The sequence below is a fragment of the Dromiciops gliroides genome, chromosome 2, assembly GCF_019393635.1.
Source record: "Dromiciops gliroides isolate mDroGli1 chromosome 2, mDroGli1.pri, whole genome shotgun sequence".
Taxonomy (NCBI): Eukaryota; Metazoa; Chordata; class Mammalia; order Microbiotheria; family Microbiotheriidae; genus Dromiciops; species Dromiciops gliroides.
Genome location: NC_057862.1, coordinates 544,604,535 through 544,617,834, shown reverse-complemented (window position 1 = coordinate 544,617,834; position 13,300 = coordinate 544,604,535). Strand labels below are relative to the sequence as shown.

Here is a 13,300-nt window from a genome sequence, read left to right as displayed (position 1 = left end):
TATATATATATATATATATATATATATATATATATATATATATATATATATATATTAGCAGAAAAAAACTGGAACCAACTCATGTGTTCAAAAATTGGAGAATGGTTTAAAAAAATTATACAATCATGAAAAATTACTAAGCTACCAAAATCAAATATGAAGACCAAAAACAGTATTTTTAACTCATGATTATAAAATTTAGGTGTAAAAAAAAAATCCAAACCTTAAATTAACTGAGGCTTCTAATTTGTGCATACATTTCCCTTTCGATTTAACATTGATTGCCACACATAGATTGACTTTTAGATAGTTCAGTTTCTGGTTCAATATGTAATTATGGATGGATGGGTGTGAGCAGGGGAGGCATTTATCCTTAGATACAAGGGTTCTAAAGAGGCTATGGTGTTGCAGGCAACAGGTAGAAGGTAGGTAAGGGAATTCTTGATCTAGATTTTTTTCCACCTCCCAACTCACTGGACTAAGATGTTTTTCCAGGAAGATGTCAAATACTACTCTTCTAATAATAGCTAATATTTATGTAGTGCCTACTATGTAGTAGGTACTGTGATAAGTGCTTTACAGTTATTATTTAATTTGATCCTTATAACAACCCTAGGGGGTTGGGGCTATTATTTTCCTCACTTAACAAATGGGGAAATTGAAGCAATCAAGGCCTCTCCCAGGGTTACAGAACCACTTAGTATCTGAGACTGGATTTGAACTCATCTTCTCCTGACTCCAGGACAGGTACTCTATCCACTGTGGCCTATCACTGGCCTAGATAACTATCCTCTTTAGAAGCCCTGGATTTCAGTTTAGCCTTCTAACATTGGACAAATCAATTAACATCTCTTAGCTACATCTAAAAATCTATGTTCCCTGCCTACTTCATAAGGCTGTTGTGAGAATTAAAACATTTTCCAGTTAAGTTTTGAAAGTCGAACTAAGTTCTGAAGGAGGCCAGAAGGCAGAGTTGAGGAGAGAAGTGTTCTAGGCATGGGGGGTCAGTAAAAAGGCTCAGAGCTGGGGAAGCCAGTGCTATCAGATCAGAATGTGTGGAGGGGAATACAGTATAAGAGCTCTGGGAAGGCAGAAAGCAGCCAGATTGCAAATCATTTTAAAAGCCAGATAGAGGATTTTTTATTTATTCCTAGAGTTGATAGGGAACCACTGTTAGGACTTTATGAAAATTGATTTGGCAACTTTGCTGGATTCATTATTAGGGGATACTCAGGTAGAGAGGCCAATTAGGAGGTTATTGTAATCATCCATGCAACAGGTGACAGAGGCCCAAACTAGAAAGGTAGCTATTTGAGTAAAGATGAGGCAAACTCAAGGGACATTGTGGGGATGGAACTGACTGGATATGTGGGGGGGAGAGTAAGGAGTCAAGGCCAATACCAAGACCAAAAATTGAGGTGACTGAAAGGATAATGCTCTCAATAGAAATAGGGAAATTTGGAGGATGGGGATTTTGGGGAAAAATATGAGTTTAATTGTGTACGTGCTAGTTTTAGACATCCTCAAGACATCTCCAGTTTGAAACATCTAACAGGCAGTTGGAGATGTTAGAGTGGATCTCAGGAGAGAGCCTAGGGCTGGATATAGCTAACTGAGTATTAGAGTTGTCTATCACTTGCTCACTCAAAACTAAAAAGAAATCACAATGACAAGGCCTGCAGGGTAAAGATCTGACTATGAATTCCTCTACTGACTGAAAAACTGTATGACTTTGGGATACTTCCCTTCTCTAGGACTCAGTTTCCTTATCTGTAAAAAGTGGGACTCATGAGATGATCTTTAAGGTACCTACCAACTAGAGATACCAGGAAAAGAAGGGGAAGAAGAAATCAAAGCCTGGCTGAGATATTGAGTCATCTGCCTCAGGTGAGATATCACTACTTCTACTATTGCCTCATACAGTCAATTCTGAGACTTGCTTACTTCTATTGTTAAAAACTGTCTGTGTGGGGCAGCTAGATGGCACAGTGGATAGAGCACCGGCCCTGGAGTCAGGAGTACCTGAGTTCAAATCCGGCCTCAGACACTTAACACTCACTAGCTGTGTGACCCTGGGCAAGTCACTTAACCCCAATTGCCTCACTAAAAAACAAACAACAACAACAACAAAAAAAAACTGTCTGTGTACTTACAAGAACTTGTTAGCATGTATAAATGTATAGTTTCCTTAAATCAGTATTCAAGCTGTATTACGTGATCAACATTTCTTCTTTTATAGAATCAGAGTTAGGTTTTCCTAATTAAAATACATTTATTTAACTTCATGTAATCAACTATCAAAAAATAGAAAAAACAAATCAAGAAAACCAGATGACCAATCCTTCATCAACAATGAATAAAATAAAAGTTTAAAAAAATTGGCTTGACTGGGAGGAGCCACTGCCTCCAAGAAGCTTTACCAGGTGGCTGCTCTCTACCGGCCCTCACTTGTCAGGCTTAGCAGCTCTCCCCTGCCCCCCTTGGAGGCTGAGGCGGTCAAAGCCACCTCGGGTGGGGCAGAGGCTGAAGCTGGGTTCAGCTGCTTCTCCTTTAAACAGGAAAGCACATGCCTAGCAACTGGAACCAAAACTGGATATAGGTTATTTTCCTTGAGTTCTGCAGAACAACTAAACCAAGTCCACAAAAGCAATTGGGGAAACCTGAGCAGGTTTGGAGGCAGATGCATTATCAATAGCAAAAGACTGAAGATGAATGAGAGGATGATCCTAAAATGTGCCCTCCTAAGGCCCAGGGATGTAAACTGACTTTCTCAAGTTCACTCATGGAGTAAGCATCAGAGGAAAAATACTCCCAAGAACATCATAGCCAAGATTCTGAGCACCCAGATCAAAGAAAAAAGACCACAAATAGCCAAAGCTCAAAACCAAGGAACCACAGTCAAGATCACACAAGACTTGGAAGCTACACCTTTAAAAAAGAAAAAATCATGGCATATGATATTCTAAAGGGCAAAAGATAATGGCTTAAAACCAAGGATAACTTACATTGTAAGACTGGGTAAAGGACCTTTAGTGGAATAGCATAGGAGACTTTGAAGCATTCTTTTTTTTTTTTAAGGTTTGGATAGTATTTTACATATATTATTTCATTTGATCTTCATGACAACCCTATGAGGGATAAGTATTATTATTATCATCTCCATTAAAAACAAATTTGCTTATATGGATAGTTGCCTCAATGCTTCAATTGCCTAGTGATTTGGCCTTCTCAGACCTTTAAGAACCATTGCAAGCTACTTCCAAGGTTGGGGGGAGGAGGAACAAGTGGATACGGGGTGTGGGGGGAGAGTTGGAACTAGAGCTTTGGAACTTACCCTATAATTATGAAGTGGAAAAAAAATACTACTAAACTCTGATGTTCTCACTGGTCAGGAAAAACACTAGTGGTAAAAAAAAAAGGCAGTCAACTTTACTAATTCTTGCTAAACTATAATTATTTGCTCAAAGATACTCGTGGGGCTATTCTACTTGACACTTGTCATATTTCAGACTATATTAAAACACAAGAGGTGGCTTCTTAAACTGAATGTGGGAGTCCTAGGTCTGTGGACTATGGTGACTGCTGCCCTGTGTGAGTGGGCTCTGGCATGTGAGGAAGAGGAGGAGCAATTGGTTATGGTGGAATTATCAGGAATTATAGATTTAGAGTTTTTAACAAGATGGGGAAACAAATGCAAGATTTTGGGCATTGACACAGAGAGACCTATTCTTCAAGTGGACAGCTATGTCTTTGCTGGGGAATATGAAGGTACTCTTGGGACCTGTGTTGTGTTTGAAGAAAATACAGATCAGGTCGATGCATATGTTAACTATAAAACAGAGCTGAAATATAAGTGCCACACAATGAAGAAGCTGAGTATGATGAGAATACTTCTGACTGAGAAGGAGGGAGAAGAAAACATAGGTGGTGTAGAATGGCTGCAGATCAAGGACAATGACTTTTCATATAGACCCATCATGATTTGTAGCTGTGCACATCAGAAGGAAGATGAGGAAGTTGCAGCTCAAGCCCCAGACAAAACTTTGGAAGTGGAAGAGCAGGAGATCCAAGCCAAAGAGAACACTGGCATGGGCAGTGAACTGGAAAAAGCAGACCACTTGGAAATGGAATATGCTGGTCCTCTTCTTGATAGCCCTTCTTCTGAGACAGAAGATTCTACTTCTATGGAAACTCAGGAGCCTGCCTTAGAAGCCACTCCTAGGTAACATCATTCTTATAGGTTTTATGCATGAGCATAACTGGAGAGAATTGAGCTTTCATTTATTCATGGATTCCATGATTATTAGCCATACACGTAGTATAGATGCATATCTTTGGATAAGTCAGGACCAAGCAATAACCAGGTAATTCTTTAAAAAAATTTTTGTTTTTTATTCCTCTCCTTCAGATTCTCTAAATTAGAGATTTTGGCTGAAGTGGGTATTGCATGTAAGGGCACTCTTTTCAGGAGACTTAAAGGACTTCTGGGAGCTTGACTAGAGGGATCCTGAATAAAACATAGCTATGTATTCAAGCCTTTCCTCTAAGAGGATAATCAGGAAATTCTAGTCGTTACTAAAGAGCATTGTTTGGTCCTGCTAATGAATCAAGGCATTTTATTCTGCACCAATGATTGGACTTTTTTCAAGTATGGAAATCCCTGCCATATTATTAATGCAGTCCCCATCCTTTACCTCTTCTCCCTTCCCCAACTTAATTTTGAAGAGTTGTGAGGGGCCTTCAGAGGTTAAGTGATTTGCCCAGGAGTCATACAGCTAGTATGTCAGGGAGGAACCAGGGATTTCCTGGCTCCCAAGGCTCTCTTCTCTGTACCATGATTCTGCTCTATCTTGGAAAGAAACTTAATTTTCAGAATTATTACAGACTTCTGATTCTATAACATTGGGTTTACATACCTTATTCCTATAGCATGAGGAACTATAGAGGATCATTTTGTAAGGTTGTATAACAAGCCATTCCAGATAAGCAAGAGTCAGATAAATGAGGTGATAATGTAGTCTGTTTACATGAAAGTGGAGTAATAAATGAAAAACATGAATTAAAAAAAATAAACTGAATGTGGGGGTCATAAAAATAATGTTTGATCTGTATTATATGCATATAATACAGATCAAACATTATATATATATATACACACACACAGACACATATATATATATATATATGAAAAACCCATTTCTTAGGCAAAAAGGGGTTGCAAGTGAAAAAAGGTTAAAAAGCCCTGCCCTAGGATACAGTCAAGGCCAAGACTAATCTATTTTATTTATTTATTTAGGTGAGGCATTTGGGGTTAAATAACTTGCCCAGGGTCACACAGCTAGTAAGTGTTAAGTGTCTGAGGCCGGATTTGAACTCAGGTCCTCCTGAATCCACTGCGCCACCTAGCTGCCCCAAGACCATCTAATTTCTTTTTGACAATGAATACTACTATAGACAATGTGCCTCCACATTTGAATTAAGCCAAAAACTTTCTTCTGGGACCTTGAAGTCATTTATTTGGCTCCATCTATAAAAGCTTTATTAGTGAGACAAAGGCAAGAAGACTGTGTTTATTTGTAATAATAAAATGAAGTTCCAATATCACCACAAAATGCTATTAAGTATGCCTGGATTAGTCGGATGAACTCTGCTGTTACTTTCCTGCTAATAACTAATTTATAAAGTGCCTTCCCAGTGCAAAGTTGGGTTCTCTACCTTTTGCAACAGTCGAGAGGCAAAGATGCAGTGGTTCCAAGTCACTGGATAGTTGCTCTCTGTTTTTATTTTAGGTAATTGTTAAGCCATTAGTTTATGATTAATTGGTGAGGGTAAATATTAATGCTCCTAAAGCAGAATTCCTAAAATCCTAATGGCAATTCTGAGTACACAAGGGGATACAGAGTGGTTAGAGTGCTGGGCTTGGATTCAGGAAGACAGGAATCTAAGTCTTGTCTCTTGGCAAGCCACTTACCTCTTGGGCCCAGTTCCTCATCTGTAAAATGGGGATAATACCTACTTCATAGTGGTGTTGTCAAAGAAAAAATGTTAATGCTATGCTGTGTATTTTAGACAGGTTTGGTAGAAGCAATTTCATTAACATTCTAAATCCAAGCATTTTCTATCTTAAAGACATCTAAATTGGCACAATCCTCCAATCATGCCCTCAGACAACTATAATCCAAGACTAATTGAGGTAACAGTTATAGGAATCTGGAACAAGTTAAATGTTACGTTAAAATAGAGTTTTGAGACCTATTTGTTTTTTTTTAATCATAAAAGTATTTTATTATTTCCCAGTTACACATAAAGATAGTTTTCAACATTTGTTTTCATAAGATTTTTAGTTCCAAATTTTTCTTCCTCCCTCTCTTCCCTCCCCAAGACAGAAAACAATCTGATATAGATTATATATGTGCAATCACATTAAACATATTTCTGCATTAGTCATTTTATGAAAGAAGAATCAGAACACAAGGGAAAGCCTCAAAAAAGAAAAAAACCAACCAACAACCAAACACTAGAAACAGTATCGTTCAATCTGCATTCAGAATCCATAGTTCTTTTTTCTGGATGTGGAGAACATTTTCCATCATAAGTCCTTTGGAACTGTCTTGGATCACTGCACTGCTGAGAAGAGCCAAGTCTATTATAGTTGATCATCACACAATGTTGCTGTTACTGTGTACAATGTTCTCCTGGTTTTGCTCACTTCATTCAGCATTAGTGCACTTAAATCTTTCCAGGTTTTTCTGAAATCTACCTGCTCATTTCTTACAGCACAATAATATTCTATTATATTCATATACCACAACTTGTTTAGCCATTCTCTAATGGATGGGCATTTCTTCAATTTCCAATTCTTTGCCACCACAAAGAGAGCTGCTATTATATTTTTGTACACATAGGTCCTTTTCCCTTTTCTATGACTTTTTTTTTTTCCCAGTAAGGCAGTTGGGGTTAAGTGACTTGCCCAGGGTCACACAGCTAGTAAGTGTTAAGTGTCTGAGGCCGGATTTGAACTCAGGTACTACTGACTCCAGGGCCGGTGCTCTATCCACTGTGCCACCTAGCTGCCCCTCCCTTTTCTATGATTGAGACCTATTTGCACAAAAATATTTATAGCAGCTCTTTTTGCGGTGGCTAAGAAATAGAAATCAAAGGAATGCCTATCAATCAGGGAATGGCCAAACAAGCTGTGGTATATGAGTGATGGAATATTATTGTGCTATAAGAAATGACAAGCAGGATGACTTCAGAAAGGCCTGGAAAGACTTGAATGAAATAATGTATAGTGAAGTGAGCAGAACCAAGAGAACACCATGTACAGAGATAGCAATATTGTTTGATGAAGAACTGTGAATGACTTAACTTCTCAACAATACAATGATCTAAGACAATTCTAAAGGACTATTGATGAAACATACTATCCACCTCCAAAGAAAGAAGTGATATTGATGGAACACAGACTGAAGCATGCTATTTTTCACTTTCATTTTTTTCTTTTATTCAAGTTTTCTTATACAAAATGACTAATATGGTAATGTTTTACATCTGATTGCTTACAGACTCAGGCAGAGGACAGAGGAGGGAGGGAACCCAAAACCATAAATAAAAATGTTTATTACTTTAAAAAATAAAATAAAATACCGTTTTGGTATAACATTCCAGAGCTACAGTCATGATCTTGAACTACTCTGCCCTTTCACTGATCACTCATTTTACATATTAAAAATATCATAACTCTTTCTGAATGGGGAAAAAACAGGGGTAGTTCCCTTGGGTAGCTCACAGGTCGCATCAGGGAGAAGGCAATAAGCTTAACAAGACAAGACTATACAAAGTTTGGTTCTTACCCTTAACTATTTCCCTAAGAAAGCCCTTTTGCTTTTGACCTAACTCCTCTTCCAAAAAGGAAAGTCAGGAAAGGGATTTAGGCTGTAGAAAGCTTTATTTCAATATTTTTAGTTAAAATAAAAAGCATTTTAGTGCTTCCACAATGTAAAGCGTAAATGAGAGAATGCATTTAAAGTGTTTTGCAAACTTTAAGTCACTCATCATCATTAGTGAATTGCTGGTCAATTCTAGATTGTCTCCACCTGAATATTAACTTAAAGAGGGCAGGGATTTTTACATTTTCTTCTATGTATTCTACTCACATCAACTAGTTCAAGTGCCTGGGACAGACGGACGGACAGACAGACATACAGACACACACACACACACACACACACACACACACACACACACCCCTAGCACCAGTGTTATAAGAAGGTATTGGGTAAAATAATGGTTCCTGTTTCTTTAGCAATGCGAGTCTTTCCTCATAATCCGGTGTGGTAGGTAGTGTTAAGTAATATTAGCCTCATTTTACAGATGTGGTAACGGAGCTCCAGAAAGGGTTATTACCCAGAAGTCACAGTAGGATGTCAGTGAAATGTTTAGAAAAAAATCACAGATGTGGAAGGGGCCTTAGATGTCTTTAGTCCCAAGCGCCTCGTTTTACACAATAAGAAACTGAGGCCAGAAAAGTTGAGAGTTGCCCGGGGAACCAGAGACAATAAATGTCAGAACTGGATTTAAACCTACGTTCTCTGACTCCAAAGTAGCATTCTTTCTACTGCACCACTTTCTCCCCCTTTCTTTAGATACCTAGCAGCAGCACTAGGCACTTAATACATAATAGCTGACTTGTATCAAAGAATCCAGCTTTTCAGAGCTGGGCTCAGGCCTTAAGGAGTGGAGGTGGGGGTGCGATGAATCTCGGTTTCCTCTGGGAAATGGAGAAATCATAATTTTCTCATCAGTGAGCTAATCTGCTAGAATATGAACCCAGGTTCCTTATAACCAATCCAAGCACCCTCTCCCCTAGAGCAAGGCAGATGCGGTCAACTATTCTGTCTAAATATCGGTACCTTCTGTCCCTAAGTACTGTTTGAGGCCTGGGGATCATAAACACGCCCCCAAAACCCTATCCAAAGACAAAAACCTTGGGAGCAGCATCAGCTCCTCCCCTCAGAGGATTCTGCAAGCCACTCTTGCTAACGGGTTTATGCAACTCCACTCGGGAGGAAAAGCGATCCCTCCTTTCCCTTGGACAGCAGAGTAGCCAACCAGGGCCGCACGCGCCCAGTCTCGCGCCTGCCCAGGACTCCACACCGCCCCTTCCCCAGTCCCGCCCGCCCCGCTCGCCCCGCCCACCCCTAGACTCTCGACTCTCGACCCTCGACCCCCGACCCTGTCTATGCTGACTCGGATCGCAAACTCTCGGAGACTGCTTCACGATTTCTGGTCGCGCTTCACCCCTGGAATGATGGGAGACGTCGTCTCAAAAATCATCAGGCGCGAAGATGCTTTACCAGGCCGTAGCGAGCCGCTCAAAGTAGCAGGTAGGGGGCTATGAAAGTGACGCGCGTACTGCCGCGCAAGCGCGCTGCTGCTTCACCTCTGTGTGGTCGACTCCTGGAGGAAGAAGCGGCGCCCAGCTTCATCCTGGGCACGTAACGTGGGGTACAGCGCAAGCGCAGAAGGGAACGACCACGGCGATGGGGGCGGGAAGTGGAGAAATGAGAGAAAGTTGGGGGGGGGGTTCAGCTTTGTGTTCAAGGCCTAGTGCTGTTTCAGGAGGTTTTTTCTTTTCTGTTTCCTTCTATTTCTTTTCCTTCTAGGACTCTAAAGCCTTTTAGGCGTGTAATAATAGTAATAATAATAAAAACAATAACCAACAGTAGCACTTATATAGCACTTTAAGATTTGCAAAGTTCTTTACGATGATTCTCAGACCCCCATTGTTGGAATGCTCTCCCTACTAATCTCTGTCTCCTGACTTCCTTTGAGCCCCAACTAAAATCCCACTTTGAGCCCCAACTAAAATTCCAGTGCTTTCCCTGTTAATTATCTAATTTTTAACCAGTATATTTCTTGCTGCGTACATATTTGATGTCTTCCTTTCCCACCCAACCCCCCAGCCTCCATTAGATTTTAAGTTCCTTCGGGGCAGAAACTGGCCTTTTTCTCGGCGCTTAATAAATATTTATTGAACTAAATTATCTCATTTTATATGTGATGCGAAGAGATAAGGTGGGCAGACCCCAGAGGGTCATTTTGATTTTTTCTCTTCTCTCTCCACCGTCCTCTTCTTAGGGCTCAGTAGACCCTCTTTGCTCTGCTAATAAACACTGTGCCTCTCACATAATAAGCCCTTGACTGTGAAACATTTGCTGCCTTGGGAGGAGAAGTCACAGGAATTGTACCAGGAATGTTCAGAACAGCTGCTTCAGTACAAAGGGAGTGGTGGGGTGGGTTACCTTCCAGCCTCAGCCTCGGTTCTTCTTTGAAGTAGCTTTCATTCCCTGGGTCTTCCTTCCCTCCTTCCTTCCCTCTTTCCTTGCCTGGCATACTCAAGAAGTCAGGTACTGCTGCTGTTTCTGGAACTTTCCTTCAGAGCTTGTACTGGGAAGAATATGCCAGGTTGGGTTCAAGCTCTGTTTAGACATGGAGAGGAAAATCTCAGGGTGGATTTTGTTTTGATTTGTTTTTAATTTTCCCCATAGAACTTTGTTGGAAGAGACCTCAGAGGTCATCTTGTCCGATTAGTACCCGAAACAGGAATCCTCCCTATAGCCTCTCAGACAAGTGTGTATCCAGCTTTGCCTGAAGTCCTCTAAGGAAGGAAAACCCACAACTTCCCAAGGCAGCTTAGTTCACTTGTGGGCAGTTCTATTATTAGGAAATTTTCCCTTGTGAAGAAACTAAATCTGCCTTATTGCAATGTCCACCTGCTCCACCTGTTGCACCTTGTTTGTGGCCCTCTGAATATCAACAGAACAAACCTAATCCCTCTTCCATATAATAACTTTTCAAGTTAGAACTAAGAGAGATATCCCCAAATACAATTAATGGGTTACTTTTCTTAAGAGCTATTCAAGCGAAAGCTGGATGACCAATTTTGGGAAATGTTATAGCCAGGATTTCTGTATAGGTACAGCTTGTACTACATAGCCTCTGAAATCACTTTCAACTTTGAACTTCTGTAATTCTATTCTATTTTAAGACTGCTATCGTTAAGCCCCATTCCTCCCTACATCTTCTAACAGCTAAAGATCCCTAATTCCTTGTATGGCATAGTCTTCAGCCCCTTCACTATCTTGATCAACCCTCTCCAGATGGGCTTCAGCTTGTCAATGCCCTTCCTAAATTTGTAGTGCCCAGAACTTAGAAGCTACATCAGATGTGGTCTGGTCTGGACAGAATACTGTGGGATTGTCCCTCTATCATGAAGACTTTCTTAGCTACTTTGATGGATCTGGTATTCAACTTTTGTTGATGCAAAAGCTTTAATTATCTTCATAGTGATCTGTAAATGTTTATCATAAGCACTACAAAAGTACATGATCATAAAGTGATTTTTCTCATTGCCTTCAGATGCATGATAAAACTAGTTTTGTCCACTCCTTTATCTGCCACTCTGAAGGTAGCCTAATATCATAGTAGCTTTTCTGGCTTCTGGCTAGAAACTAAATGTCACCTACTAACACTTTCTGGTTCTATACTTGTGCAGTTGAGGTTTTGGACTCAAATATAGGACTTTACATTTGTACTAGGCTTCTTGGGAAGCTGTCCTAAGCTCAGGTATCAGGATGGCACAAATAATTGACCTGGAATAAGCGAAGGTTATGACAGAATAGATTTATTTAGCTTATAACAATATAGAGCAAGGATACTTGTTGATAGTTTTAGTGATGATTCAGTTGAGCACCAAGACTTTTCCTGATAGCACAGTCTTAAGTTACATCATTGCAAGGTCTTAAATTAGCCATAAAACAAAGAAACCTTTATGCCCAGCTGTATCCTTGGGGTGGTGGGGAACTGTCTATTAGCATTCCCAAAGTCTCTATACCATTTGGATAGAGGTAACATTCTACCCACACCTAGGATACAGCCTAAAACTTCCCCCTTAAAATTTTGCTACCTCAAACCTGCTGTTTTTCTAGTAACGAGCAAAGGTCTAGTCATATTCTACCATGAAATTTTTCCTTATTAAAGGTTACCTTATTATTTTATTATTTATTAGGATATATAAATTAGTGCATTAGCCAATTTTTCTCTTTGGGTCCCTTATAAATTTAATAGGTGTGCCATTGATGGTCTCATGAAAGTTAGTGATAAAAATGTGAACTTCACAGGGCCATCAGTAGGTACTCAACAGTATTTACCTTTCCACAAATTGCTAACAATCCATTAATGACTTTTCTTTGGTCATTCATCATTCAACCACATCTCTTTTTCTTGTCTATAATCAAACGATGGGAGGTTTTGTCAAATGCTAAAAGCCAAGTATTCTATATCTATGACATATCTATGGTGGATTTACCAGGCTAGTGCCTGTATTATATATATATATATATATGTGTGTGTGTGTGTGTGTGTGTATGTATATGTGTGTGTATATATATATATATATGTGTGTGTGTGTGTGTGTATGTGTATATATATATATATAAATATATATTTGTATATATATATTTTCTTTTTCTTTTTTTTGGTGAGGCAATTGGGGTTAAGTGACTTGCCCAGAGTCACACAGCTAGTAAGTGTTAAGTGTTTGAGGATGGATTTGAACTCAGGTCCTCCTGAATCCAAGGCTGGTGCTCTATCCACTGTGCCACCTAGCTGCCCCTAGTGCCTGTATTAAAAACAAAATAAAGTCAGTATATCTCACTTAACTCGAAGTTCCCCACCATTGATTTCTCAGTAAAGAAAAAACACCTCTCATTCCCCTGCCTAACCATTTACTTAAAAGTATAATGAACTTCCCAAAAGTTCATACAAGCAAGCCAAAACTTAAACTTTAACACTGACATAATTAAAAGACTTTAACTTTGGAATTGATTGTGTGACATAGGAGACACTGGCACAGGACCACCCAGCACAGCATGCTATCATCAGAGAAGGTGGTGGGCTCTATGAGCAAAGAAGAATTGAAGTAGCTCAAAAGAAATGAGAGAGGTGCAGATTTAGAAAATCTACCCCACATGATCACAAGGACTATTTGTTCCCAACATGTGGTAGAGCATGCTAATCTGCCACAGTTGGACACACTGTAACTTGACTCTAACATAGTGCTGTCATTTTGGTCTTCTTTGAGAACAAAGGACAACAAGTAACAGATTAAAGGACTCACTAGAAGATATTTAGGACCCTCCTCACTTTCACATTGATTTGTGTGTACTTGACATTTATCTTTTCTCTACAGTATACAAGTATGCTTTCAACTATGTTAAGTCCCCCAGTATTACATAGG

The 13,300-nt window shown here is 39.6% G+C and overlaps 2 protein-coding genes across 2 annotated transcripts in view; both read left to right on the top strand.

The window, feature by feature from the left end:
- Positions 1-399: 399 nt before the first annotated feature.
- On the top strand, positions 400-4,226 carry LOC122739272 (general transcription factor 3C polypeptide 6-like). Its single transcript, XM_043981076.1, has 3 exons — positions 400-418; positions 1,806-1,848; positions 3,611-4,226. The coding sequence occupies exons 1-3, from the start codon at positions 400-402 to the stop codon at positions 4,224-4,226; spliced, it is 678 nt and encodes a 225-aa protein (XP_043837011.1).
- Positions 4,227-9,161: 4,935 nt separating this feature from the next.
- Positions 9,162-13,300, top strand: part of MSRA (methionine sulfoxide reductase A) — a 580,905-nt gene continuing 576,766 nt past the window's right edge. The window contains exon 1 of the mRNA XM_043987046.1: positions 9,162-9,386. Within this exon, the coding sequence (XP_043842981.1) occupies positions 9,242-9,386 (145 nt within the window). The 5' untranslated portion in view covers positions 9,162-9,241. The remainder of the gene's footprint in view (positions 9,387-13,300) is intronic.